Here is a 28,000-nt window from a genome sequence, read left to right as displayed (position 1 = left end):
GTGTGAGGTATGGAAGTATGTGGTGTGTGGTAGAGGGTGTGGTAGTGTGAGATGCCGTATGATTGAGTTGTGGTAGCTAGTATGAGGTGCCATAAGTGAAATGTAGTGTAAGGTATAGCAGTGTTGAGTGTATGTTAGCAGATTATAATGTGTCAGTGTATGAAGTATAACAAATAAGACAAGGCAGTGTGAAGCATGAAGTAGTGACTGAAGTGTGAAGTAACCTGCCAGTATGAATGAGTTGTTGTAGTGTGAAGTGCAGTAGAGCGTTAAGAGTGGTGTGTGGCAGTATGTGAAGAGGAGAGGCAGTAAGTGTGACGCGTTGCAGCGTGAGAAGTGCAGTAGTTATAGGTTCGCATTGTTGGTTATGGAAGCTCCCTAGCACATCCTCCATAGCGATTTATTTTTGAGTACGGCTGGTTGATATCAGTTTGTATGTAACTTATGCTGAGTATGGTGGTATGTGAATGATTTACGTGACAAAGGAGAGGACTGTAAGTAATGATAAGCAAAATAAATCGGTTGGGAGGAGGTGCGAGGGAGCTTTTTTAACCGACTAGAATATTGCCCATAGTGAATAAAAAACACAGTGATTTTTCTAACGTCCTTTGGTACACGAAAATACAACATATATATCATCTTCAGTGCTACACAATCTCGCGTCGTGGGAACTACTTTCTCTACGTGATGCCAGCCGCACCACACACGAGTTAATCAGGGAGGTATTCTTGCGCGGTTAAGAAGCTTAAAAACATCTCTTCCTTACCAATTTATTTCTGATTTTCCTCCGTTACCATAATCTTGTGTGTTATTTCTGCAATCTATGTTGATATTAAAAAGATATATGAAGCAAAAAAGAGGATACTAATGGGTATTTTGGAGGATAAATAGTTAAGGAAGAGGTGTTAGGGAGTATATAGGCCCTCAGTTCATATGATCCCACACCTGTCACGCAAGGGGCCATTAAAAATGTAGGATTTTTTTAAAAATATGTTTCCACATTGATATTATAATTGTAAAACTAATCTTAATTGTGTGGATCCAGTTGAAAAATTTTGACACTGATAAATAGACAGAAAAAGCTTTATAACATACACACACACACACACACACACGCACACACACACACACACCTGCTTTCTCCTTTCTGACCTAGGCCTACAGACACACGTACACATAAACACACACCATTAACATAAACATAACGGCACACATTCCATGCTCTCTCTCTCTCTCTCTCTCTCTCTCTCTCTCTCTCTCTCAGACCTAAAACCCTCCCATTCTGAGGTTGAGCGTGAGTTGTCTGTAGAAAAGAAGGGAGTTAATTGATCATAAAATAACTATATGTCTCTCTGTCTCTCTGTCTCATTAGCATACTCTCTCCATTCTGAATCTCTGTCTGTCTGTCTGTCCCGTCTACTATATTCTCTTCACTTTACCTTGGCCTAATTTCTCATCTCAAAATTTTCAATCTCTCTCTCTCTCTCTCTCTCTCTCTCTCTCTCTCTCTCTCTCTCTCTCTCTCTCTCAACAAGACTCTTTTCACCTTAACTTGGCCTAAACCTGTCATCTCCCCATTCTGAATCTCTGTCTGTCTGTCTGCATGTCTGTTCGTCTGTCTGTCTGTCTGCTCTACTCTTTCCACTTTAACTTGACCTAAAATTGCCATCTCTCTTTCTTACGTGCTGAGATATAGCTAACACGAGATGACCGCAAGAACACACCCCTAATCACGAAGAAGTGCTATGGAAAGTTAGTAGATCCGTCCAATCTTCAGTACCGGGCAATGGCAAGAGAACAACACAATAACGTAATGCTAGTCACGAAGAAGTGCAACGGGAAGGATGTAGAGCCGTAGTACTGTCTTATTCTGCTATGAATGTACTGGAAATAAAGCAGAAAAAAAGAAAGCGAAACTCCGAACCAAGTTTAGGTGAAAGGACTATATCAGTTTCTCTCTCTCTCTCTCTCTCTCTCTCTTGTGGGTAAGTGTAGCGGGTGGAGGTGAGGCCTAATTGATCATAAAATTCTCTCTCTCTCTCTCTCTCTCTCTCTCTCTCTCTCTCTCTCTCTCTCTCTCTTTCTCTCGAGGTGAGGTCCTAATAGATCATAAAAATCTGTGAAGCGGGAGTTAAAGCTACGGGGAAACCACAGAGCTTGACATCTATTCTTTAGCGATTTATTTTTCACATTACACCATAAATGAAATGCAATAAAAAGTTAAGGTGTAATAAGCCTAATACTAATTCTATTCTCATCGGTCAAGGAAGCTCGCTAACACCTCTTCCTTAGCGATTTGTTTTTGGAATTGGCTTGTTAATATACTTTTGTACGTTACTTATGGAGAGTACGGGGCTATTAGAAGTACCGAGGTATTTATGTAGCGGAGAAGAGGGTAAGGTGTATCAAAATAAATCGCTTAGGAAAAGGTGCTAGGGAGCTTTCTTAACCAGCCAGAAAACGGGCTTTAGAATAGCGGTGAAAATATTTAAAATTGTATATAAGAAAATGGTATTTATGTTTGTCTTTATTCACACCGCTAACAAACTAGCCACTGTCAGTTTGAAGTAGATATAAAAGTGAAAAAAAAAAAAAAGATCTGTTGTAGAGAATCGTTTATCGTAAAAATGTGACCAATTAGGAAACTTTATAAATATGAGTCTACCAATCCTTAGGCAACCCCAGTGTTTTACGTGGTGGGCGGGTGTGGTGTAAATAGATGGTGTCAACATTATATTCTGGTGCTCACTCCTCACCTCGTGTTGTGGCCGCGGGATTAATAAAACCACAGTGGGCTATCTCCTTTCACCCCACATCCAATTTCCTATTACCCCGTCCCGCGATGCTATCTGTTTTTTTTTGTTTTTTTTTCAATTAAAGGGATTAGGCCTAACCTTGAGTTAAAGGCTGAACACAATAAATGTTTAGCTGGTATAGTACACGGAAGTTTAGAGATATAATGCTCCTTTAATAACCAGGTAGGCCACTGTAGACTATGCTGCTTTTCTCAAACTTGGCCCAGATCTTCGTCCTTTTGTACTGTACCTTCTTTCACCCGGGTATATTGAAGGAGACAGTGATTAGGCTCTACATAGCCTACCGTACTTCCCATAACACTTTTTTTGTGTGTGTGTGTGTGACTAGCATCACAGTCTTGTGTCAGCCTACTCATGCAACTCAGCTTTACGCCACGTTAAAGTTAACAAGCAAATAGACAATTTGAGTATATATATATATATATATATATATATATATATATATATATATATATATATATATATATATATATATATATATATATATATATATATCTCAGTAACTTGAGCAACAGGAAACCCAAACTGTGAGTAATCAGCAGGTATGAGGTGTACTCTGTGTCACGGAACACAATACAAGAGCCTCGCTAGCGTCACAACGCTGCACTCTGGTTCCACCCACCCACTGTGTGTCTTCACGAGTGCCTGTGGTGATAAGGGGAGGGGGAAGGGGAGGTAACAATCACCCCATCATCACACTCACTATCATCATCAACAACAATATGAAGTGACTGCTGCACGAAGAGAGGCAGGCTGAGGCAGGTACTGGCTAAGTGAGGCAGGCACCGTACCAGTAGCCTACATGCAGGACCAAGACAGTAAGAAGAACCACTGACAGGCAAAAAAGATAAAGTACGAAGGTTTAGGGAAAGAAAACTGGAATGTAATTTTGTGGACTTTCATAGCTCTCTCATGGTCGAATGCTCTGTTAACACTGAGAGCAAATACAGGTATCTTGTAAGTAACTGTCGTGCGCAGCCAGAGGGCGGTGTAGGAGGAGGCAAAGAGAGAGTGGTGCAGGGTGAGGCAGGGTAGAATGAGGCAGGGAGGCAGAGTGGCAGGGCGACATTGACAGCCTACAGGTTAGATAGGGAAGGGTGGTACAAGGGCTTGGTAGGAAGACGGTGATATAGTTAAAGCAGGGAGAAAATGGTACAGGGTGAGACTGGCATGGTGCAGGGTGAGACAGGGAGAGGATGGTACAGGGTGAGGCAGGGCGAGGCAGGAAGACGGTGATACCAGTGAAGCAGGAGGAGGGTGGTACCGTAGGCTGCCGTGCAAGGTGAGGGAGAGGCTGGTAGAGGCAAGCACGTGAAAGGAAGAATGACAGTATGTGTGTGGGTGTGGGTGTGGGTGTGGGTGTGGGTGTGTGTGTAGGGGTGCGTGAGGTAGGGAAATAAGTAGGAAGAGAGGAAGAAGGTAAAGGATGAGGGAAAAAGGAGAGTAAAGATTAAAGAACAAGAAAGAGAAGTACAGGCTGAGGGAGAGGAAGGGAGGAATTAGAAAGTAAGGAAGAGAGAGGGAGGAGGTAAATGATGAGTGAAGGAAAGAGGCAGGGAGAGGAGGAAGAAACAGAGACACTGAGGCAGTGAAGGAGGAAGAGAAAAGAATCGGGATGAGGGAGAGAGAGAAAGGAATAGGGGTGAGGGAGGGAGAGAAATGAATGGGGATGAAGGAGGGAGAGAAATGATTGGGGATGAGGGAGGGAGAGAAAAGAATGGGGATGAGGGAGGGAGAGAAAGGAATAGGGATGAGGGAGGGAGAACAGAATGGGAATGAGGGCGAAATGAATGGAGTAAACAGAAAGAGGGAGAAAAAATTACAAGGAATGGAAAAAGATGGGGAATAAAGAGAGAGGAGGGCAAGGAAGTAAATATAAGTGCTCATGTAACATTTGGTGACCCTAAACAAAACTCGTACCAGGTGTTCACATGAGGAATGCGGGACGTGTTTTTTCTGAGCTGTAAATTGAAGGAACCTTGACTTTTTATATCCTGAATCATTGGCTGTGCATGTGTTTGGAAGAGCGACCGAAGTGGAGGAGAAATTTAACAGAATGAGAGGATCGTTAATATTCTTTACTTATTAGCCCCTTCAGTAAGAGTTTATATATATATATATATATATATATATATATATATAAATATCTATATATATATATATATATATATATATATATATATATATATATATATATATATATATATCTTGGCCATCCTAGGGTTATAATGAGATAGGCTGGAGGGAGGTAGTGACACAAACAGGATGTAGTGAGGCAGGAAGAGAGGCAGGTATAGTGACGCAGGAAGTACCGTAGTAAGACAAGAAGGGAGGTAGGAAAATGGTGAGGTAAGGAGGAAGGTAATGAGGCAAAAGGGAGGTAGTGAGGGAGGGATAGAGGTTATGTTTGTATTCAGAGTGGCTTTAGAGATTTCGTAACACCTCTACCTTACCGATTCTTTCAGCACGTTGCGCCTCAGTATCTACGTATGTTATCTATAGTTTTAATACTGACATACTTTGCATCAATAATATAAAAGGAAGACACTGAGGTACGGTAGCTTAAAACATGCAGAATAAATCGTTAAGTAAGAAGTGCTACGAAGCCTCCAATGCCATCTCGGCCCGTATCCTCGTCTGTTGAGGAAGCTCTTTAGCACCTTTTCTTAACCGCTTTATTTTATTTATTACACCTTACTGTCCTCTTCTGTTACATACATCCTAACAGTATCGCCATACTCTGCATAAATAACGTACAAACGGATATTAAACACCTATATCCAAAAACAAATCTCTAAGGAAGAGGTGTTAGGCAGCTTCTTTAACCAATGAGAGTACGAGCCTCAGTCAGCTGGTTGTGAAGAAAGCATGGAGATACTCTGAAAGGCGGGAAAGAAAGAGGTGACTGGCAAGGGTAAATAGAAGCGCCGGAACAGATTGCTACGGGGTGAGGAGGTAGAGTGAGGCAGGCAAGAATGTGGCAGGCTGGAAAGTTGGCAGAGTGTATGAGAAAGAGAGGAATATGGGAGGAAGGAAGACAAGCAGGAATAAGGAAGGGAAGGATGAAAGGAGGAATGAAGGGAAGTAGGAATAAGGGATGATGGAAGGCAAGAAGGAATAGGGGAAGAGGGAAGGTAAGCAGAAGTAAAGTAAGGAAGGTTGAAGGGAGGAAGGGAGGGAATGATGATGAATAGAAGAGAGGGAGGAAGATACTGAGCGAAAGGAGGAGAGGGGAGGGGGAGTGAGGTAGGAATCAGAATAAAAATAAGAATCAAAATACCGGTACTTTATTCCAAATGGTTTTTCATCATACAATAACCGTCAATATGGCGGTCAGTTCACCAATATAGCCTAAAAATAATACAGTAAAGTAATAGAATAATATGGAATAAACGCTACCCTAAAGTATATAATGATTTTAAAATCATGCCACTCTTCAACCACAAGAAACATATTAGATATCAGGAAACCAGGTAGCATCGTAATTTATAAGACAGTAAATCAGCGAATGTTTGAAACTGAGAGGTAGCCAGCAATGTGGTAGGAATATGCAAGAAGGAAGGGAGACAGATGTGAAAAATAAGACTGGGAGATACGGAGATAAACAGAGGGTTATCAGGGAGACACGGAGGTTGAGAGCGATGTAAGAAGGAGAGACCGAGAGAAGGGAAGCAGGGAGGTGGTGGGGCATGTAGACAATAAGGTAAACTGGGAATCAGGAAGGGAGGCAAGGAGGAACTGAGACAGGTAGACAGGGAACTGAATTGAGGAGTGGAGGGAGACTGTGTAGTAGTGAGCAGAAGAGAGAGAGAGAGAGAGGAAGACAATACTGTAGTGAGAGGGGGAAGGAGGCAGTGCGGGGAGGTAAGCAAGCAGTGAGGCAGTGAGCAAGACAGGCAGGCACTGACCGTAGTACAGACTCTCTCGATGACGGAACCAGTAGAAGGCTGCAGCAGAAATGAGACGGAGGGGTAGCAAGTCAGGAAGCAGGGATGGAGGCAGGGAAGTAGTGAGACGAGGAAGAAGACAAAGCAGGGAAAGACGCGGAGAGAGGAAGAGAGGTAAATTAAAAGACATTGAGGTAAGTTAAGAAGCAGGGAGGGAAGTTTGGAGTTTGAGGAGTAGCCAAAGGGTGCGGGGGAGGGCAGCGGCAGTCCTTGAAATATGTCTGGCCAACACAAGTTTCCGGGGAGCTACCCTCGTCCTTCTCTTAAAGAGTTCTCAATGGGCCACGTCGGATTTGCCACCCCATTTTTTTTTTTTTATACAACGTTCGTTCTTAGCAAATAGAGGAGTTAGGATGCAGGAACAGAGACTGGGAAGGGGACATGTTAGCAGGGAGACTGAGACACGTAGGGAGACAGAACAGAAAGATAAATTAAGAAACAGAAAAAAAAATCAGCTAACCGTGGTGTATACTCCGCCGATGATGGATCCTAGTAGTAGGCTGCAGCAGAGGCAGGAGGAGAGCAGGGCCATGGCGTCCACACCTGCTCAGTAGGAGGGGCATGGCAGGCATACTGGCGGCCCTATGCTTCACCGCCGCCACGGGGAGGTGTGCCAAGGGTAACGCATCACTTTACGGTTTCCTTACCAGTTACTTTATACTTGCTGCCGACACACGATTGTATTCTGTGTAGGGTAGACTTCTGTAAGTGGTGCAGTCCGTTTCATTTCATTTCTTTTCTTTTTGCTAGCATCTTAACACATCACTCCACATCTTCAAAATCAAGGTGTTTTATTCTTGTTTCCGCCACACGATTGTTACGGTATTTAGGGGTAGAGCACTTAGGGGTAACGCATCAATTCATGGCGTCAGAACCAGTTATATTATTCATGGTTCCGCCACGTAACCTAACCCCTAACAGTAATACGTCTTTCATATTTTACTCTTGCTACCAACACAAGACTGTATTCAGCTTTGGTGCTATTGGGGTGCACGTTTCCTTTTATCCTTTTCCAGTTTCTTACGATGAATATTCCTGTTACTGTCAAACTATTATATTTAGCTTAGGGGAGACCTCTAGTACTGAAGCGGTTTAAAGTATTCACTGGTACTTTCACATCTAGGTACAGTTTTCTAGGTAACGTTAGACGATTTTATTCAGAAAGTGGAATTCTCGTGCAAATTACTAGCGGACCATCACCACATCAGTGGCGTAGCTAGGTCTCGCTAAGTGGGGGAGTCGGGGTGGGGCCAAGTCTTAATATGGGTGGGTAGGGGTGGGGGTGGGGGTGCGACTGCTGCGCAGTGTGCTCACATTAAATAATTCTGTATCTGAAAAAGAGGTGCCGATGTTTTGACATGGGGGCTCAGGCCCCTACAGGCCCCCCCCCCCTTAGCCACGCCAGGGCACCACACTCACTCATCGATTAACAGACATAATTATTATCTTCCTCCTCTTCATCATATTCCCGATCTCTTTTCCCATCCAAAGATGGCGTGAAGTAGGGTTCAAGAAAACAAGAAAAAACATAAGAGAACTAAGCAAGAGCATGTCCAGTGCAACAGCCCATACACTCGTTCCCTCACCATTCAAGCCCCGGGAATCCTCATTTCACCTTACAGGCATAAACCCCCACACATAGGAGCCCAGTAATATCTGAAAGTCAATCCAATGACTAAATTTAAAAGAAAAGGGGGGGAGGGCATTCACTAGCTCCTCTGTACAAAAGTCATCCTACCAATTCAACCCCTTGCCAACTCTTTTGCATCCTCAGTCTCCCTAAATCGATTTCTCAATACACTTATTTACCAAATTTATTCACCTTCTTGGCCTACCACTCCTCCTCCCTCCTTCAGACTCTCTGATACAACAATAACCACATTTCTTATACCTCTTCTCTCCATACGACCACATCTAAGCACTCTTTCTTCAACTCTTTGGTCCGCAGATTTCCTTACAGCACACTCTTCATGAATCACACAATTCCACATCCAGTACACGCTCCGCACTCTATACACATCCCCAGTATCCCCAGCTCCACTGCTTTAACTTCACTATATACGCCACACCAAAGTCCCACACCCGTATGTTAATGTTGTCATCAAAATTCCTCGAGATAAATGGGGTGCTGGTAATAAGTATACAATATCTAGCATACACTACCAGGGGATCAAGCCATTTCACAATAGGGTACTCATAGCAATAGGCCTTAATAACAAATGTCGCTGAACAGTTGACAGGATTTTAATACCAATAACTTAATCACACAATTTCAGAGTATTAGGGTTAGGATGTTGGAGATAGTTTGCAATATCTCGCTTATTCTACCCGGGAATCAATTTTACAAGTCAGGTGCAGCTGGTGAGGGACGCCTTCCCGTGGTGGCACCGGTATAGTAAGGTGATTCTGCTGCCTGGTTATACAAATTCCGTCTACTCCTCCCGTATCTCTTCCAGGGAGTATGGTGGACTGCAGGAAAACGTAGCTTTAGCCTGCAGTCTACCAGGTTCACACTAGGATGAGCTGGGGGGGGGGGGATGCAACAACAGCAACAGTGTGTCAGAATATACATGGATGTGGGTGAATAGTTTACTAGGCTACAAAACACTACTCCACTGTACACACACGTAATCCAGGTAGAGCTCCGTGCCAGTTGACTCCATCGCTAAACTCTGGCACTCATATATCACCACCATCACAAGTAGTGCTTCTGTTCCGTTACTTCGTTTTCAGTGGGCGAGGTCTCACGTGACGGAGAATATAAGTCTCCGTCACAAAATCTTCACATCTCATAATAAGTCAGACTCTAGGAGGAATGCTATTATGTATGATATTAAAGTTTAAGAGCAGTGGATAGTTTAAAATATAGGAATAATGGGCGAAGATGAAAACACAAGCTTTTTTTTTTTCGTTTTTTTTTTTTTTGCCTACTCCTTCCAAAAATTTCAACTTTCAGTAATTCAAGCACCAGGAATTGGTTTTATCAGCTACTGCATTAATATCAAGACCAGTGGATTTAGTCTGATAAATAAATAAAACGCAGAAGATCACACGATGAAGGATATAAGCCTCTTTCCCAAACGCTTTTCAATTTCATGATAATTCAAGCACCATAAGTGGGTAAGGCCGTAGCATTCTAGATATTTTAGAAGGATTAGTAACGCCTCTTCCTTGGCGAATTACTTCCTCTTGTATACAGTTCATAGTTTTAATTTGGCCATAGTTTACATTAGTGACACAGGAGAGGTTCTGAAAGTACAATGTGCAGAATAAATTGCTGAGGAGGACGTGCTACGAAATATCCGAAACCACTTAGAATTCAACCCCCAGTGGACACAAATTTAAACGTGGTGATGATGGGGATGTTTCGTATCACAGCAATCCAGAAAAATGTATCCCACCTCCACCACAGCTTTCCAGACACTGAGGGAGTTTGTAGGGACGGCGTGGCCAGTCCAGTCGAGCCAGTTGCCAGCTACGCACCTAAGACGCAACCACCGTGGATTTACTCGGGCGTGGCGGACATTACACCCTAAACCCAAACTCATTCTCCTAGGGTAAACCGCGCCCGAGGTAGAAGTGAGGAATCCGCCAATGAGTTCTGATGGGCCATAAAAGGTGCGGTCAAACGGTAATTGTGCCCCCGCCCTTTGACAACCCTGCTGTATCCAAACCCGCCCACAATCAAGCTAGCACACAGTCAAGCCTGCAACACGAAAACCCACACGTACGCCCAGGGCAGTTGCTAAAATGTTTAATAATGGGGTGACCAAGGGGTGGCCAAGCTTAATTGAGGTGACACAAGAAAAACACTTTAAGGGGTACAGGGATACTCCTCTAGAAATTTGGAATGGCGACTGGGGTGACCAGGCATTTCAGGAGTGTCCAATGCAACCCCGGGCACCCCTCTGGCTACACCATTACATATAACGCTGCAACATCAAAAAACCCTAATTAACAATCCCGCTATATATTAACCCGTCCACTGGCAACCCTGCTACACTAAAACCGCCCACACACAACCCTGCTTTACCAAAACCCGCCCAGCGACGGCCCCGTTACGGCTGACGCGGCCTGGTTACATCTTGTGGTGGCGACTGTGGTGACTCCCCCAATCTTGTTGACAGCAGGATACGTGCCACAGCCTCATAATCAAGACTATTATGAACTATAAATGCAATGTACTTACGTAATTCTCGTGCATCGGCATTGGAAGTACTGGATTATAATTTTCATACATTGGTGTTTTAAGATGAAATTATACCAGAGTACATAATCCTTTCGGCTGCGGAGCAAATGAGGATCTAAAACACGTACAGTTCCCACACAGAGATGTTTACACATATATGTGTACATCTGGTGTGGTGGTGTGAATGAGTGAATGTATTTTACTGGTTAGTGCCGTTACAGAGGCCAGGCCTGAAGATACAGGCCCTGTACTCGTCCATCCAGCAGTTTTCAGTTTTCTCTGTTTTCACGAAAACCTGCAGCACAATATAAATTGCTTTATCATTGATAATGGATATAACTTTAAACCCTTGAGAACTGGTAAATTCCCAAATATAGACGATGTGGTAAATTTATTTGTAAGGAAAGAAAGGCTTCATAGAGCATACACATCATCACCATCACCACCACACCAATACCATTTACTGTACCACTTTCCAGTTTTATCAGATGTATATGAGGGAAATGTTGATAATGCTGGGATGTATGGCAACGCTGAAGATGATGTTAGATATGTGACACTCTGTAGGTAATGTTAGGGTATGTAGCAGAACTGTAGGTAACATATTGAGGTATGTGGCACACAGTAGTGCTAGGGCATACGGCAACACGGTTATGTGGCAAATTGTAAATGATATTGGGATATGTGGAACACTGTAGATAATGCTGGGGTATGTGGTGACACTGTAGATAATGTTGTGGTATGTGGTGACACTGTAGAAAATGCTGCGGTTTGTGGCACCACTGTAGATAATGCTGCGGTATGTGGGACACTGTAGATAATGCTGCGGTATGTGGCACCACTGTAGATACTATTGGGACATGTGCCACACTGTAGATAATGGGGTATGTGACATACAGTAATGTTGGGGTATGTGGCACCACTGTAAATGATGTTGAGGTATATGGCATCCTACTGTAGATAATGTTGGCATAAATGGCATACTGCAGATAATGTTGGAGTACATAAGACTCCAGATAATACTGAGTCTGTGGCAACACTATTGGTGAATATGGCAACACGAATTTAAATACCTCACAATCATAAACAAACCCTAAATTTCGTAAACAAAAGCACGTGGTTGAATACTGTTTAAAGAACATGTTTTGTTAATATGAATAAATCTTAAGAACAATTTGAATGGAATTAAATCGACAGTACGAATGAGTTCAAAAGCATATCATGTGTTAAACTTCTGAATGAATACTTTCTGTTGAGATTTAATAGCACGTGGTTGAGAGTAACGTAATGAATGAGATTTAATACTTCATGCATTTGCCTTTTAAGTTACTCGATCCGACCACGTGCTATTTATTTATGATTTCAGAATATTTAGTCTTTTTGCCACCTATCCAAATATTGTCTGTAGTACTTGTAAATACTTTCTTTTTTCTATGCAGTATTTTTCACATATGCTTTGTAAAATTATGGTGCCAGTGAGGGATGCCTTCATGCGGTGGCACTGATAGAACTGAGGTGATCCTGTGCCCGGTTAAACCCACGTCCCTCAGTTCACTCCCTATGCTGTGGAAGGAATGGTGAGTTGCAGGAGGGCAGTTTCTGTCTGCAGTTCACCAAGTTCACGATGAGCCTGGGGTTGCTACTGCTACTAGGCTACTGTCAACAGAGTTACTAAATATCTCAACAGTATACACAGTTATGCCACGTACCCCAGCCTTATTTACAGGGGTGCTACATCCCCCAACGTTAGCACCGCGGCTAAGCGCCTCATGGTGTCTGTCCCCACCTTTAACTTCTGGTATGCAGGTAAAGGATATTTCTCTAACACCTGCCATCATGTGAACATACAAATGAACGATTTTTGCATTTAGTTTCTGGGCTGTACAGTTGGGCACAAAGGCACGCTAATATTTCATCCCTTCTGCATACTTTCCTCTGGTTGCTAACATTCTTGAGCTGAGAGTGGCCTAATATGTTTCATTGTCCTCGGATGATTATTTTTCCTCTCCGACAAGGAGAGTATTTCACCCCTGTTTGTTCGTTTGTTTACGGGAATACACAAAAACTAAAAGAGTAGATAGCCCATGTCCAAGGGAACAATCGATTAACTTTTGGGACCGATCCAGATCGTATTACAGATTCTGGATCCGGAAAACATTTTGTTGTGAAACCCTAATGACGTAATCAATGATGAGAAAACCTAACCCATTATGAAGAGTGGCTTGCCCTTGTCGGAGAGCTGGGCTCTAGTGAGTGCCCCTCTAGCTGCTGTATACCAGCTGTATATGATATGTCGGGAGGAAAGTAATGGACATACCCTTAGTGTGAAATAGATGCAGTGGAAGAGTAAGCGATTTTTTTTTTTTTTTTTTTTTTTTTTTTTGGCTATAGCATGGGCAGCAGATTGGTTCTTCTAAATCGCATACTTTGCATTCCACAGGGGGATGCATGAAATGAGTACAGTACTTTTTAGTGTAAAAAGGCCCCAGTTACCTCTTTGTGTAAATAAGGTAATAAACATCGTCGTTTTAATAATAATTTTCGCTGAGGCTACACATCCACAGACGCAATAATGTGGGTACGTAGGAAGTAGAAAAAGTACAGATATTTCTTCTACACCTGGCATCCTGGAGTTGTATTTATAAGAGATCCTAACCAAATTTTACCATAACCAAGTCTCTAGAAGTTAAGTACTGTTAGAAACACTCAATTTTTCATATTTTGTTACTTTAAATATTCACTCTTATTTGATTCTTAAGTGTTTGGCAGTTGTGTGGTTGGAAGACAAACGTATACATTCACAATCATAAGCACAGGTTGAGGAGGGTCTAAGAATACAGGACCCCGGTCAGTGATCTCCCAAATTGCCTAGGGCCACTTCCTCCATATTCACAAATTTTCTGTAGCTTGCGTATAGGAGTGTTTGTTTATCCCTGTGGCTTCACTTACCCACCATAACTTCACAGCAAAACTAGAATGAATAGTAAAGGTAACTAATATGACAAGGTAAGCGATTTCTGATGATAGTAAACTGTTCAAGGGACCTGTGTATTCTGCACACTGGTAGATTCTAGATAAATACAAACCCAGCAGAGTACTGTAGCTCCACACCTGTGCCAGTCTCACTATAAATGGGCTATGAGCCGTATCCACAAAGTTTCCTGAACTTAGGCGTAAGAATCCTAGCTTAAACCAGTATCTTCACTCAAATGTCTGGCCGTCTGCCAATCACTTTACAACCAAGCCAGTAGAAAATGTGGCCAAACGGAGTAATTTCTGGTAATAATTAACTGATATAGAGGATTCTTCATCTTCAGAAAAAATGGTTAGGCTCTTACATGCATAAGGCCCAGTGTTTTGTAAGATGAGGAAGCAAACTATAACGTCTATGTGACTGGAAACAACCACTTAAAGATCAAACGTGACTGTTGCATCCGGTGGCGGCATGTAACCACAAGTCATTGTTTTATATAGTTTTTCCAAGTCATATTACGCAACTGTACTTCCGCATTTTTATACAAACATTAATTATATAAATAATGCATCAGTTGCACAATTCCCCATGTGATTATGAATCTTTGCTCTTTTTCTAAGCTTGCAAAAGTAAATGAGTGGAGCAACCTCAGTATCACAAGTTCAGGTTGCAAATTATCCGTGAGAATCATAGTTATAATCCATTCCCACAATGGCAGTACGCAGCCATTAAGCTCAGACGCCTGCATAATGACTCATCATAGTAAAGTGGAGGCTATATATTACCCTAAAGTATTGCATTACTCAACAGCCACAGTACTGGAACCAGATTCTTGAACAAGCCTAATCATGAAAGCCCTCTCGTATTTGTTTATATACTTTTAAGGTACAAGTAAATGTGGATAAAACAAGAATGATGATATCTAGGGGTGGTAGTGGTACTGTCAGAGCAGAGGGATTGTAAGCCATCCTGATCTTGCTGGAGTCTCTTGGGTGTGTGGAAGAGCATTGTTTTGGGGGGACATGTTATGTGCTGGAGGTGGGGTTGGAGATAGCTCTGTGGCTAGGGCGAGGAGTGATTGGAAGTAATTCAGGGAGGTCTTGCCTCTCCTGAAACTGAGAGGGCTTTCCCTTCGTGCCAAGGGTTCCTCGTATGCAGCATGTGTTAGGTGTGTAGTGCTGTACGGTAGTGGGACCTGGGCAATAGATGAAGAGGATATTTGTAGGCTCAAACGTACAGAAATGATAATGATTAGATAGATATGTAGTGCATCCTTGAATGAGAGGCGTGGGGGATTTAGGACTGTGAATGAAGAGTTAAGATAGGACTTCAATGTATTATTGTTGTTAAAAAGGGACGTAGACGGAAATGGTCTGGGCAAGTTGAGAGGATATAAAATGGCAGGTGGTTTCATAGGGTGAAAGGTGTGAATGTTGAGGGTAGGGTTGCGAGAGACAGACCGAAAAAGACCTGGGACGAGGCCATAGAGTGTGACCTCAGGGATAAGAGACTGAATAGGGAGGCTGCCCGAGATCGAGCCGCATGGAGAGTGTGACCACGGCCGACTCCTGCAAGCATGTGGGAGCCTTTATAAACGAACAAGAGATGGGAAATTTCTGCCCTCTACATTCACTGTACTGTACTTCATGCAAAAACAAATCATAACCCTATCCATCATCCATTTTTTTCCCTTTCAGGAGCATAGGGGCCCGAGACTAAGCCACTCAGTCCTGATAAGTGAGGTGAAGGTGACCAGCCTCACTTGCCCGTGCAGCATTACGTGAGTAAACCCCAACCATCCCTAAGATGGAAAACCTTCTGAGCCCCATTTGGTTGGAGTGCCTTACCCCACCAGACATCATTTGGTTTTATGGATACCACTCATTGTAGTACAGATCCTGGGTTACAAGAAACCGTTTGGCTTGTCACTCAATGCAGAGCCACTTGATGGTGGCTTAACTTTGTGAGTGGATGGTGGTAGCCCCTCCCCCCCCACCTACAAAGTGTAATATACAAAATACCTTGCCAAGGAAGATGTGCCTCCTACACAAGAGATGAAGACCCCAAGGATAAGCATCCGAGCTGTTCAAGGGAAAAATGTAGGCACAGCTCACATTGAAGTTCATGCAATCCATACACCAAAAATAATGTTTACAGTGGAATATACACATCTTGTATTTCCCCATAACATTCATTTTTTTTTTTTTTATCAAGTTCCTTCGGTTTTGTCTGAGGAGTCTGATTGACACTTACCTGTCTCTTAGTTACACGATAATTTTCCTTTAAAAATTTACTTGGTAGGAAGGAAAACGAAAGGAGAATGCAGACTCTTTCCTCTTCTTCGTCTTGCAAAAAATAGAGTTACAGGAAGGAACTGATTTTAAGAGTTGTTCATTAATCTGGTTCCAGGTTCAAATCACTTTCTTGCTTTAATTTAGTTATCGAATACCTTTTGTAAATAACGGATGCTTTTTGTGCTCATTTGCATTATGTGTATGGCATACCGTACTTGCACTTTTTTCTTACCAAGAACTTGAGTATAAACTGAATGATGTGGAGGTTTGAGGTGGAAAAGTAATGAATGACAAACTGAGGGTGGTACGAGTTGGAGGTAGAGCAACTTGATGGCAGAGGACAGGGTGTCATGGAAGCAATTGTTGTGGCCAAACCTTTGAGGATGAAGGTGTCTGACTTTGGACAGACAGAATTAAAAAATGAATCTACCTAAACCACATACCTCCCTTTGCCTCATATTCCAGTTCTCAAGTATCAGCTGCTTTAGAACCATCACCTACTTACTCAGCCTCAACAGGCACTTTGGAATTCAGTGTAAAGATGATTTCTCCAACTTTGTACTGTGTATATTTTGTCTATCTATCTATTGCCAGACGTTTCAATCCTGTAAGGGATGGACACAAACAAATCGCCTCCATGTCGCCCTATCCCCAGCCATTTCACTGCCCTGCTCCCAGCTCACATCCCCCTCTCTCCTATACCTCTCCATTCCATCCCTTCATCTCATTCTTGGCCTCCTCCACCCTCTACCCCCCTCCACCTCACTCACATACACTCTTCTCTTCAGTCTCTCACTCTCCATCCTCTCCACATGGCCAAACCACCTGTGTGTGTGTGTGTGTGTGTGTGTGTGTGTGTGTGTGTGTGTAAGAAGGTATAAATTTAACATCCATCCAGTACCATGTTTGTGTGTGATCTTATACCTTTATACTGGGGTTTGATGAAGTGTCTGGGAAAGATGTGCAATAATACAATAATCTTGGTATAGGTAAGACCTTTACAGTCCTTCACACATGCTTACTCCATTATGTCATACTGCAAACATTTATCTCATGTCTATTGTCATTGAGTGTCTGTCAATGCACCATAATACTGTACATTGCTGTCCTTATGCACCTCATTCTCCTAGTACAAGAAAATCTTCAGCATACTGTACCTTCTGCAAAGAGATGTGGGAGGGATGGTGTGGCATAAGCAGATTAACCTCTTTAATCCAGTTACATATTTTTCATACAGTATTTTAATCATGCTGCCAACTGATTTTATTAGCACTGGACAGACCACTAGTAGTGAAGAGGTTAATGAAGGCTGTACCTAATCCTTCATCATTGTTCTGGTACTCAAACTTAGTTTTATACAATGAGTCTGAAGATTTTTTTTTTTAATGATTACTTTTTTCAGCTTAGGACAGACTTTGAATGGGGTGGGTGGGAAGATATAACCTTAACTCCTTCAGTACGACAGGCTTTTCGTAAGTGAACAAGTCATTTGGTATCAGCAGACATGAAAAAAATAGGATGTCACTGACTTTAAAGGGTAAGAATTGTTTATTTCATTTTTATTATTACTAAGATGTTGATTAATACTATTTCTCACTTAGTTCCTTATCATTTATTGTTCAGTGCCTTTCAAGTTAGAAATAGGTGTTTTTTGAGCTTCTTAAATACACACGTACCAGAAGCATGTCCCAGGTCATTTCATGTGTAAGCTGCATTTTGCCTGCATATATCCCAGAACTGACTAAAGAATACAGAACACAGCTTATACCAATCTGCAGAATTATGAAATAGCCCAGTTCTTATAGCTGTTAAGTTTTTATGGCCTGGCATAGTCATCATATACCTGGTAAACTACTGTACTACATATTTACAAAAGCACGGAAAAATACTGTACCAGTCTTCATGAGATACAAGTTTGACATTTTTTGGTATTGTATTATGTCTGCAATATACCGGTACATGAGAATTTGTCTCTCAAGTTGATTTGCCAAACTTCCCCACCATTTACAGCATTAGTTGCATGGAAAAAGTTGTGTCACATTGGAAAACATTCCTAGCTTATAACAAGGACTACCCATACTACAATACATAAACATTAACACAGTGAAAGAATATTGCAGGTAATGTAAATGAAAAAATACAAGCTTGCGTAGTGTTTGGAAATTTATTTTGAACTTGCAATACACACCATTACTCAAAATTCAGGGCATTTTTTTAAATAGCTACTTCAAAGCAAATACCATGCAGGAACACCTACAAATTGCAAGGTGAGTAATCACTTAGATTTTGACTGCCAATACAATGCAATAGTGCAATACAAAGGTAATAATGTGTAAGGATTCAAAAGGAACCACTGTAGGGGATATCAAGTTTAATTCATCTTTCATTATACCATTGACAGTTGCTGGATCACCCTACCAGCCATAAGTCAACCACTGATTCAAGTTCACAAGGTCTAAAACAATTTATAGAGCAGCCTCCAGCAAACTAACATTCTGAAGGGGCTGTTAGACATGACTGCAAGATTGAGTTTCATAATGATCAAAGTTTAATGTGAGAACCAAGTGTGCCAAGATATGAAAGACTAGGGTATTTCTGGTGCTGCTGTCTGGGGCATATCAAAGTGGAAGGCAGGTGTATGTCGAGAATGGATCAGGTGTGTGCCAGCAGGTGTAGATAAACCCCCAGTGCATTAGCCTGGAGGCCAATGCATCTGGCGTCCTCCCATGACATGCAGGTGGAGGTGATAGACACTCTGTGCTCCATCTTTTCCGTTGTTCACCACCAGTCTGAAGCCGTTGTTCAGCCCCTGCTCCTTGGCTACACGCTTTGCCACAAGCATCATGTGACCCAAGAGCTGAAAAGACAAAACCTAAGTAGGATTTTGCCTATATGCAAGTTACAGTACCGTACCTACAATGTACTATCTAATGACAACTAGTATACCACATCTAAACAGATTTTATTCCTCTGTTCATCATCCAAAACTTTTTCCCACCTAAAGACGGGATGTGACAGGACCTATAAACAATGAAAGATAAAGTATATATTGTATGAAAGTGGGAAAACCATCAACAGCATGCACAGTGATACTGACCAAACATTCATACATCACGGACCCTAGAACCGTGGCTCATCTCTTAAGCATTTCTATAAACAGTATCCAAACATAAATGAACCCCACAAATGTCACACATACCTCAGACATCAAACTTATCATCCAAATATACCAAATACTTTTTACAGGCAGCCCTTGTTAGGGATACGTTCTAAAATATAATCTTTTCCATACATCTGGTGGAATGGGTAAATGGGTAAATCAGTTTTGTAAGTACAGTATCACTGAAACCTTAAGTGTCAGTATTCTGAAATTTAGAGAGAAAATAACAGCAAAAAAACAAAGATACAGTATCTCAGACACTGCCTGTTGACATTCAGTGAAGAGTAAATAGCTGGTCAATTTTTCAAACTGATGAGGTGCTACAAGTGGTGTATCTTACAGATCTGTGCTAGAACCAATTAAGTTCTTAGTCACTGGTGTGGCCCAGTACATAACATGTTGTCGTAAATCTGGTGAACTGAAGATACCATACTACTCTGTCCACACTCCCAATTATCTATTAATTTATTTATTTTGTTTGAGGCAAACTGAAGGCACCCTACTTTTATTTAAGCCCTTGATTCTTTTTTGCAGTATATTTTCCCATTACCAATGATTTTTTGTTCTTAACTTAGGGAAAGCCCCAAGTAGAGGACAAGTTAAAGACGGCTAGACCTAACCCATGCTGTTAAAAATGCTTATTCCAGAGTGAGTACAAGTTTTCTGAGGTAGAAACAATAAAGGAAAAAATACATCACTGGATTTAATGGGTTAACTTGAAGGGATATGACCTGAATCTATCTGGTAGGTAAAATGACATGCATTTACAAAGAAAAAGAAAATGTGGATGGTTAAGACTGGGAGGCAGCTAGTGCATGGATTCCAGAGGCTTGAATGGTGTTTGAGTGTTTGATTAATTTTGCTGAGTAATCTGTTGATAATTCTCCCACTTTCATGCTTCTTTATTTTCTAGACCCCAACTCACTTTATCCTTATGTACAAAAGAGACCAAAATAATGATGAAGGATTAAGTATAGCTTTCATTAACCTCTTCACTACTAGTGGTCTGTCCAATGCTGTACTGAATAAAACTGCTGGGTGACAGCAAGATTAAAGTACTGTATGAAAAATATGTCACTGGATTAAAGAGGTTAATCTGCTTACAACACATCATCCGTCCCACATATCTCTGCAGAAGGTATGCTGAAGATTGTCTTGTACTAAGAGAATGAGGTGCACAAGGAAAGCAATGAGCAGTATTACGGTGAACCGAGAGACACTCATTGATGACAGAATGGACAGGAGATAAATATTTGCAGTATTACATAATGGAGTAAGCATGTGAGAAGGATTGTAAAGGTCCTATCTTTACCAAGATTATTGTATTATTGCACATCTTCACTGCCAGACACTTCATCAAACCCAAGTATAAAAGGTATAAGATCACACACAAACATTATGGTACTGGATGAGTGTTAAATTTATACCTCCTCACACACACACACAAGCTAGTACCGGTATCTCAGTCACAGGTTTAATGTACTGTAGACTATACTTTGGAGGGAAGGGGAAGTTTCCTGAAAAACATGTTAATATTAAAGAATTAAGTGCATCTCTGATAGTAACTGGGTAATGTCGATTAGAAGACATTTTGACAATTTATCAACTACCTGGTACCCTAACTTAACCAATCACCTGAAGAGATATCAGTACATGATTGTATTCTTAAAAGTTAAAAATAAAAAACTGGAATTTAGGCTTCAAACTCTTGACAATTTCTCAAACATAAGACAAAGATGGACTGAGTTTACACTATGGTACTATAAATTTGCTGACTGCACTCTGCAATGCAGGAAGCAAGTTAACTACAAATAATAACCACAGATGTTCAATACCTAAAAAATTAAGTTGTTTGCATTCCTCTTTGCAATTTAAGGCTTAGGCATATAGCCTATAGTTTCACAACGTATGAATTAACCTACACAAATGAAGTCTCAATTTACCTGTTCATCAGAGTCTTCAGCATCAGTGAGAGTGGCAATGGCTTTGCGTGGGATCACCAGGAAGTGAATTGGAGCCTGAGGGGACACGTCATGGAAGGCAACACACTGAAAATACAGTAGGAGTATAACTTACTGCTTACAACATACTTAAAATATAGCCTATGATGTATCAGAAGTATAATTAAGGTTGAACTATTACATAACTCAGCAGTTATATCCTGTAAATGGTATCACTGTTCATGGTAAAATGACTAAGACAATGATTTTAAAAACTACTGTAAATAACAGCCATTCCCCCCTCCCCCCCAAAAAAAAAAAATAAATAAAATGACAATGCAGTATACAATGGAATTAAAAAAAAAAAAAAAAAAATACATGATGCTATTGCCTCTTTATTTCATCAACAAAGAATATTTCTTTATGAAATTTCTCAAGTACCTTCTGTGAACATACAGAGTAGGCATATTGATTTTTACTATTTTTCAATCTCAAAACCTAAAACATGTCATATCACTAAGTTATGGTATGTCCTGGTTTCACTGTGCTGGAGAGACGCCTTCCCGGAATGGCACTAACAATCAAATTGTTCCACTGCTGGTTATTTGACCATACCTTAACTCCCTATCTCTCGAAAGGAAAATAGTGGACTGTCGAAAGGGAAGTTCAGTCTGCAGTCTACTAGGAAATTATCCAGATGAGCCTAAAGCCACAATTAGGAAGTGCTATGAATTGTTCAAATAAAAGAATTTCTTCCACAAATTGAAAAGTCAGCAATATCTTGCTCAGGACTGACCTCACAGTATTTAAAGGGTGTTAACTTGACATACCAGTGAGTCTTCTTAAGTCAGTGGTCAAATAAAATGCAGGCATCAATACATTATTTCTAATCAATACTGTGGTGATGCAGCACTAGGCTTCTCCATTATTACCTCCCCACACACAACAAAACATGAGGAATATAAGACGAGGTTACTTCATTCATGGGCACTGAAGAATGAATGGCACAGGTCCTACACTTGCAGTGCCATAAATGAAGTTAGTGGAGTTTGAGCCATCAGTGAATTTCTATTGATCAGTAATACGTGTCATGATAACTTATATAAATATTCAGATGCAAACAACAAGTGGCTATTTCTCAAAGGCATATATAACGCCTGTCATAAGCTTGCTTGACTGATATAATCCTGATAAATAAGGCCATGCTGCCATACAAGTGCCGGCGTGGCCATAAAACATTTCTGACACTCTCACCCAACATCACAGCTGAAAATTATTACTACCCACTTTAAGTAAAAGTACTTACCTTATCATCCTCATGGATAAATTTAGTTGGTATTTCTCCACGAAGAATTTTTCCAAAGATAGTGTCGCCACCCGGGGCGGCACCCTGCGCCTTCTCGACTTCACTCATGGCTATATAGTGACACTACTCTCCCGAAATCGCTTCAGTATATACTCCACTTCTGAAAATTTACATTTAACAAACATTATGAAAATGTGAAAGATTAAAAAATCGTGCACGTACTTAGTTTCCGAAGTCACGTAATGTGATTAAGTTTTAGATGATAATATATAAAACCAATTCGGATAAACAGAAAAAGACTCAATGTCACTCTCCCAAACAATGTCATGAACAAATTGATTGGTGGATATCCATCGCAGTACAAGCAAAAGAAGGTGCTGAGTCATGCCACACATCTCCATCAGTAAGAAATGGAAAGCTTTCCCTTAGACAATCATGTACTCTGTGAGGGTGGAGTTACACACTTGGTGAACGAACGTGAACAAGCACAGCCGAACAAGCATTCGCGAGCATTCGTATTATGATCACATACGCTCTCTTGAGCATCTGTTCATGTACCAAGACGTCCGTAATTAAAGTAGTCTTCAATATCTCCACTGCAACCACTCACTTACTAGTAGGTCAAGGGATGAGACGACAGGAACATTTGCTGGAATTATTGTCTGACACCCATTCGTGCAATCATAATAACATAAGAATAGAGGATAACTGCAGCAGGCCGGTTGGCCCATGCTAGGCGGCTCCTAGAAGAGTAACTGACAGTTTCTCATCAACAGAAAAAATTGCAGCTAGTGAGTGAGTGGGTGACTGAGAGAGTAAGTCAGTGAGTGAGGAGAGAGTGAGTGAGTGAGGGAATGAATGAATGAGTGATTAAGTGAATGGCGAGTGAGTGGCGACTTTGAGTAACACGATATTCTCGTATTAATCTTTTGTTACAAATCAGTATTAAGGATGGCGGTATGTTAATTTTTGGCCAAGTCAATGTGAAGAGTATAGTCAAAATGAAATTAAAAAACAGACAATTAGTATGATAAAAACGAATCTTGTATCAAATTGGAACTCTGTGAACCCTAGAAGCTCCGAATCCCAACAGTCACCCTCTATCCGCGAGAGGGGGAGGATGTAGGCGTTGTTTGTATATTTCGTTTGTGATAATAGTGTGTATACAGCTTCCTAATCTTCTTGAGGTATAGGAAGGTAAGCAATGATGTTGTTCATTAGTCCTCTGATAGCTCTGAGTTCTTTCAGCTGCGCCAAATCGTCTGTATTAGTCTAAAAAAATAAACGAACGCTGTGTTGTTGATGTAGATGCGTTAGAAAGTGTTGCGAGAAGCATCCTCGGATGGTGTGGTCATGCGGAGAAGATGAAGAATGAGATGCGCTAAACTTCTTCCTGCTAATATTGGCCCAGATTTTCCTCCTTCTGTAGCTTATTGCACGAAGCTTAGTTGCAGGAAAGTACATTGCTACATTTCTATATTCGTGTTACATTTCTATATTCCTGCCATAGTATTCTTCTTGACTAGCATCATATTCTAGTATTCTTATTGCTACAGCTCAGCACTGAAGATGGAAGATGGCGATATTTGGCTTAGTTAAAGTGAAAGGAAAGTGTATGTGAGTTAGGTAGATTGGAAGACAGGTAGTGGGAGACCGAGAATGAGATGGAGGGATGCGATGGTGAGGTATATGAACGATGGTGGTGTGAGTTGGAGGTAGGGCGGCCTGATGACGGGTGACTGGGTAACATGGAGGCAGTTTATTCTGGGATTAGTTATAAATACATAATAAGTACCGGGATATAAATATTATGTCCATCGTTGTAAGAATCTCTCTCTCTCTCTCTCTCTCTCTCTCTCTCTCTCTCTCTCTCTCTCTCTTTCCGTCTATTAGGGCTTCTCCTAGGTTAATATAATCCTGGAAATTTAGTTTGAATCATATCTTTATCTCCATCAGTCATGTTAGGTTCAGTGTAGGACCTGATCTTCTACTCGTAGGAAGAGTGATTGATAGAATTAACCCTTCCCCATGCTGACGAAGTACGGATGGGATAGGAGTGTCTGTAGGAGGAGCGATGCATGTAAAAGTGAAAAACTGTATACTCAGAGGACGAATGAGACCCAGGATTAACCCTCCCCCATGCTGGCGAAGTATTAATGGGAAAGGATGTCTGTAGGAAGAGTGATGAGATGCAAGTGAAGAGCGGTGTAGCTGGAGGGAGAGTGATAAGCAGAATGAGCTTTTCCTCATGCTGGCGAAGCACGGCTGAGGAAGGGGTGTGTAGAAAGAGTGATGTTTGCGAAGTGGAAATAATCAAAGTATATGCTGGTAATGTTTACGTGTCACAGTCTCCATATGTCATTAGTAGAACTAATATTGTGTGAGTATATGCAGGTTTATGTTAATGATGTTTATTAATAGGCAATGGGCAATTCTGTAGTAAGGAAACAAGTGCTCGTGGGCTCTTCGGGCCCCTCGCTCTTGCTCTTGCATAGGGCACTCGCGCTGCTATAATATATTTTAGTTATAGCTATGGACAAAAAATTCCAGGGAGATCCTATGCCGGGCACCTGGAGCTGCGTTTTTTTTTTTTTTTTTTTTTTTTGTCAAAATGTGATCGCTCATTATAATAAAAAAATTTCAATCTTGATGGGACCAAGTTTTTTCACATCAGCTAATTTTTTAGCTATTTTTGTGCCAATTTTGGTGCGATTTGAATGTGTAGTTTCGGCCGCCCAAAATACACACACACACACGGCTAGTGCTATAGTATATTACATAAGTGGTTTTACCCAGTGTTGATATGTTTATTTAGATGCAAAACATTATGAAGATACCTTGTGTAATATTATCAGAGACAGCCTTATCTCTGCACATAGTCACAGCTCCACACACACATGCATCCACACCTCCACACACACACACATGCATCCACGCCTCCACACACACATGCATCCACGCCTCCACACACACATGCATCCACACCTCCACACACACATATGCAGCCACACCTCCACGCACACATGCAGCCACACCTCCACACACACATGCATCCACACCTCCACACACACCGTCATACCTCCACACACACACAGCCACCCCCCCCCACACACACAGCCACACCCCGCACGCACACAGCAACATCCCCCATCACACACAGCCACACCTCTACACACAGACACACACAGCCACACCTCCACACACACATATGCAGCCACACCTCCACACACACATATGCAGCCACACCTCCACACACACAGCCACACTCCCACACACAGTCACACCTCCATACACACAGCCACATCTCCATACACACGGCCACACCTCCATACACACAGCCACCACACACACACACACACACACACACACACACACACACACACACACACACACACACACACACACACACACACACACACACACACACACACACACACACACACACACACAGTAAGTAAGTAAGTAAGTAAGTATTTATTGACCACAATATCCAGTTACACATACAGGATTTCAAGCAACAATAAACCTTAGCATGATAAACAGTACATCAGATATTAGCAAACAATTATGGTTCACAAAACAAGCGAAGTATTAAAGGGTTGATCAGTGCATCTATATAGCCTTAATGAAAGATGGAAATCATTACACTTCTGATTAGTAACTTAACTACAATTTGACCAATCACCTTTTTTACGGAAAAACAAAAAATTCCAAAGATATATCATGGTTAGAATAAGAGCATACAAAATGAATTTTATACACTTTAAATAACATAGGTTATGATCAACATTATAGTACACACTAGCCAAAACAGGAAAGGACCTTATACACTATCTCCTCAATAGGAAACTGAGCATCGTCACCAATGATCTGACTCCAGGAAGTAAAGTTATATCTTGTACGTATGTGCTGAGTCAGTGGACACACCTCCAGTACATGCAACTCTGTTTACACAGCACCACACGGACAGAGCCGCTCTGCTATCGGGAGACGTCCCTGTCCACGCCGATTCCAACGGCCCGTCTCAATCGCCAGATTATGACTGATTACCCGCAGCCGACTAAATGCCATTCTGTGTACCTCACTAGTTTTACCACGACATTTATAGATCTTGTGAACACACACACACACACACACACACACACACACACACACACACACACACACACACACACACAATAACTGACTTACTGATTAACTGATTCAGTGATTAATTTACTGATTTACTGACTGACTGACTGACTAATTCTTTGCCTGCCTGACTGATTCTTTGCCTGCCTTACTGATTCTTTGCTTGCCTGACTGATTCTTTGCCTGTCTGACTGATTCTTTGCCTGCCTGACTGATTCTCTGCCTGCCTGACTGATTCTTTGCCTGCCTGACTGATTCTCTGCCTGCCTGACTGATTCTTTGCCTGCCTGACTGATTCTTTGCCTGCCTGACTGATTCTCTGCCTGCCTGACTGATTCTTTGCCTGCCTGACTGATTCTTTGCCTGCCTGACTGATTCTCTGCCTGTCTGACTGATTCTTTGCCTGCTTGACTGATTCTTTGCCTGCCTGACTGATTTATTTAGGGACACTGACTGATTGACATAGTGACTGTCTGGCTGATTGACTGATTTATTTATTTACAAACAGACTGATTAACTGACTTACTGACTGACTGACTAATTTACTGACACATCGCTGGACTGACATGTATTAAGTTTGTGTCTAAAAAAAATATTTATTTGAATGACAAAGGGTTTAACTAAAGCGTTTATTCTGTTCAGTACGATTCTCTCTCTCTCTCTCTCTCTCTCTCTCTCTCTCTCTCTCTCTCTCTCTCTCTTACTGTCCTCTTTAGATCTCTGTACAGGTTTTACGGCAGAAATTCCCCTAACAGTAATGTACATGCATAGGATCACTACTTACTGTCCTTTCGAGATCTAATTGAAGGTATTATGGCAGAAATTCAAGAGTCCTGCGCAGGATCCTTATTTACTGTCCTCCTGAAGTCTCTGTACTCGTCATATGGCAGAAATTACAGTTCAAAGGTCACCTGTCTGTCTGCAGTCATTTTATTATACAGTCCTAAAATAATCTTGACATTGTTCCTTTCAATAATAAAGGAACATTATTATGATATTTCTGTTGGCGCATCATTTATACTCCGACGGAAAGTAAGTCGTGTATATATTTGACAAACACTAAAAAAGTTACTGCACTTCTCACTAAAAGTTGAAACGAAATATTAGGTAATATGGGAGCGAAATGCAGGAATGGGAATACTCGTAAGTGTGAAGTCTGAAGCCAACCTTTCCTGGCAGTATGTTGTGGGCAGAGGACGGTCACAAACGCACCCAAGCTTTACTGGCAAGGAAAAGCACCCAT

At 41.5% G+C, this 28,000-nt stretch overlaps 1 protein-coding gene across 1 annotated transcript; it reads right to left on the bottom strand.

Annotated features, from left to right (window-relative positions):
* Positions 1–18,369: 18,369 nt before the first annotated feature.
* HINT1 (histidine triad nucleotide binding protein 1) lies at positions 18,370–22,743 on the bottom strand. Its single transcript, XM_080265663.1, has 3 exons — positions 22,627–22,743; positions 21,324–21,428; positions 18,370–19,077 (listed from the first exon to the last, which is right to left on the bottom strand). Exons 1-3 carry the CDS (start codon positions 22,732–22,734, stop codon positions 18,913–18,915), a joined length of 378 nt encoding a protein of 125 aa, XP_080121789.1. The 5' UTR covers positions 22,735–22,743; the 3' UTR covers positions 18,370–18,912.
* Between the last annotated feature and the right edge of the window lie 5,257 nt (positions 22,744–28,000).

This window comes from Coenobita brevimanus, chromosome 16 (genome assembly GCF_032717465.1).
Source record: "Coenobita brevimanus isolate Jiangsu-jjx chromosome 16, ASM3271746v2, whole genome shotgun sequence".
Taxonomy (NCBI): Eukaryota; Metazoa; Arthropoda; class Malacostraca; order Decapoda; family Coenobitidae; genus Coenobita; species Coenobita brevimanus.
This window is presented reverse-complemented; position numbering and strand designations above follow the sequence as displayed.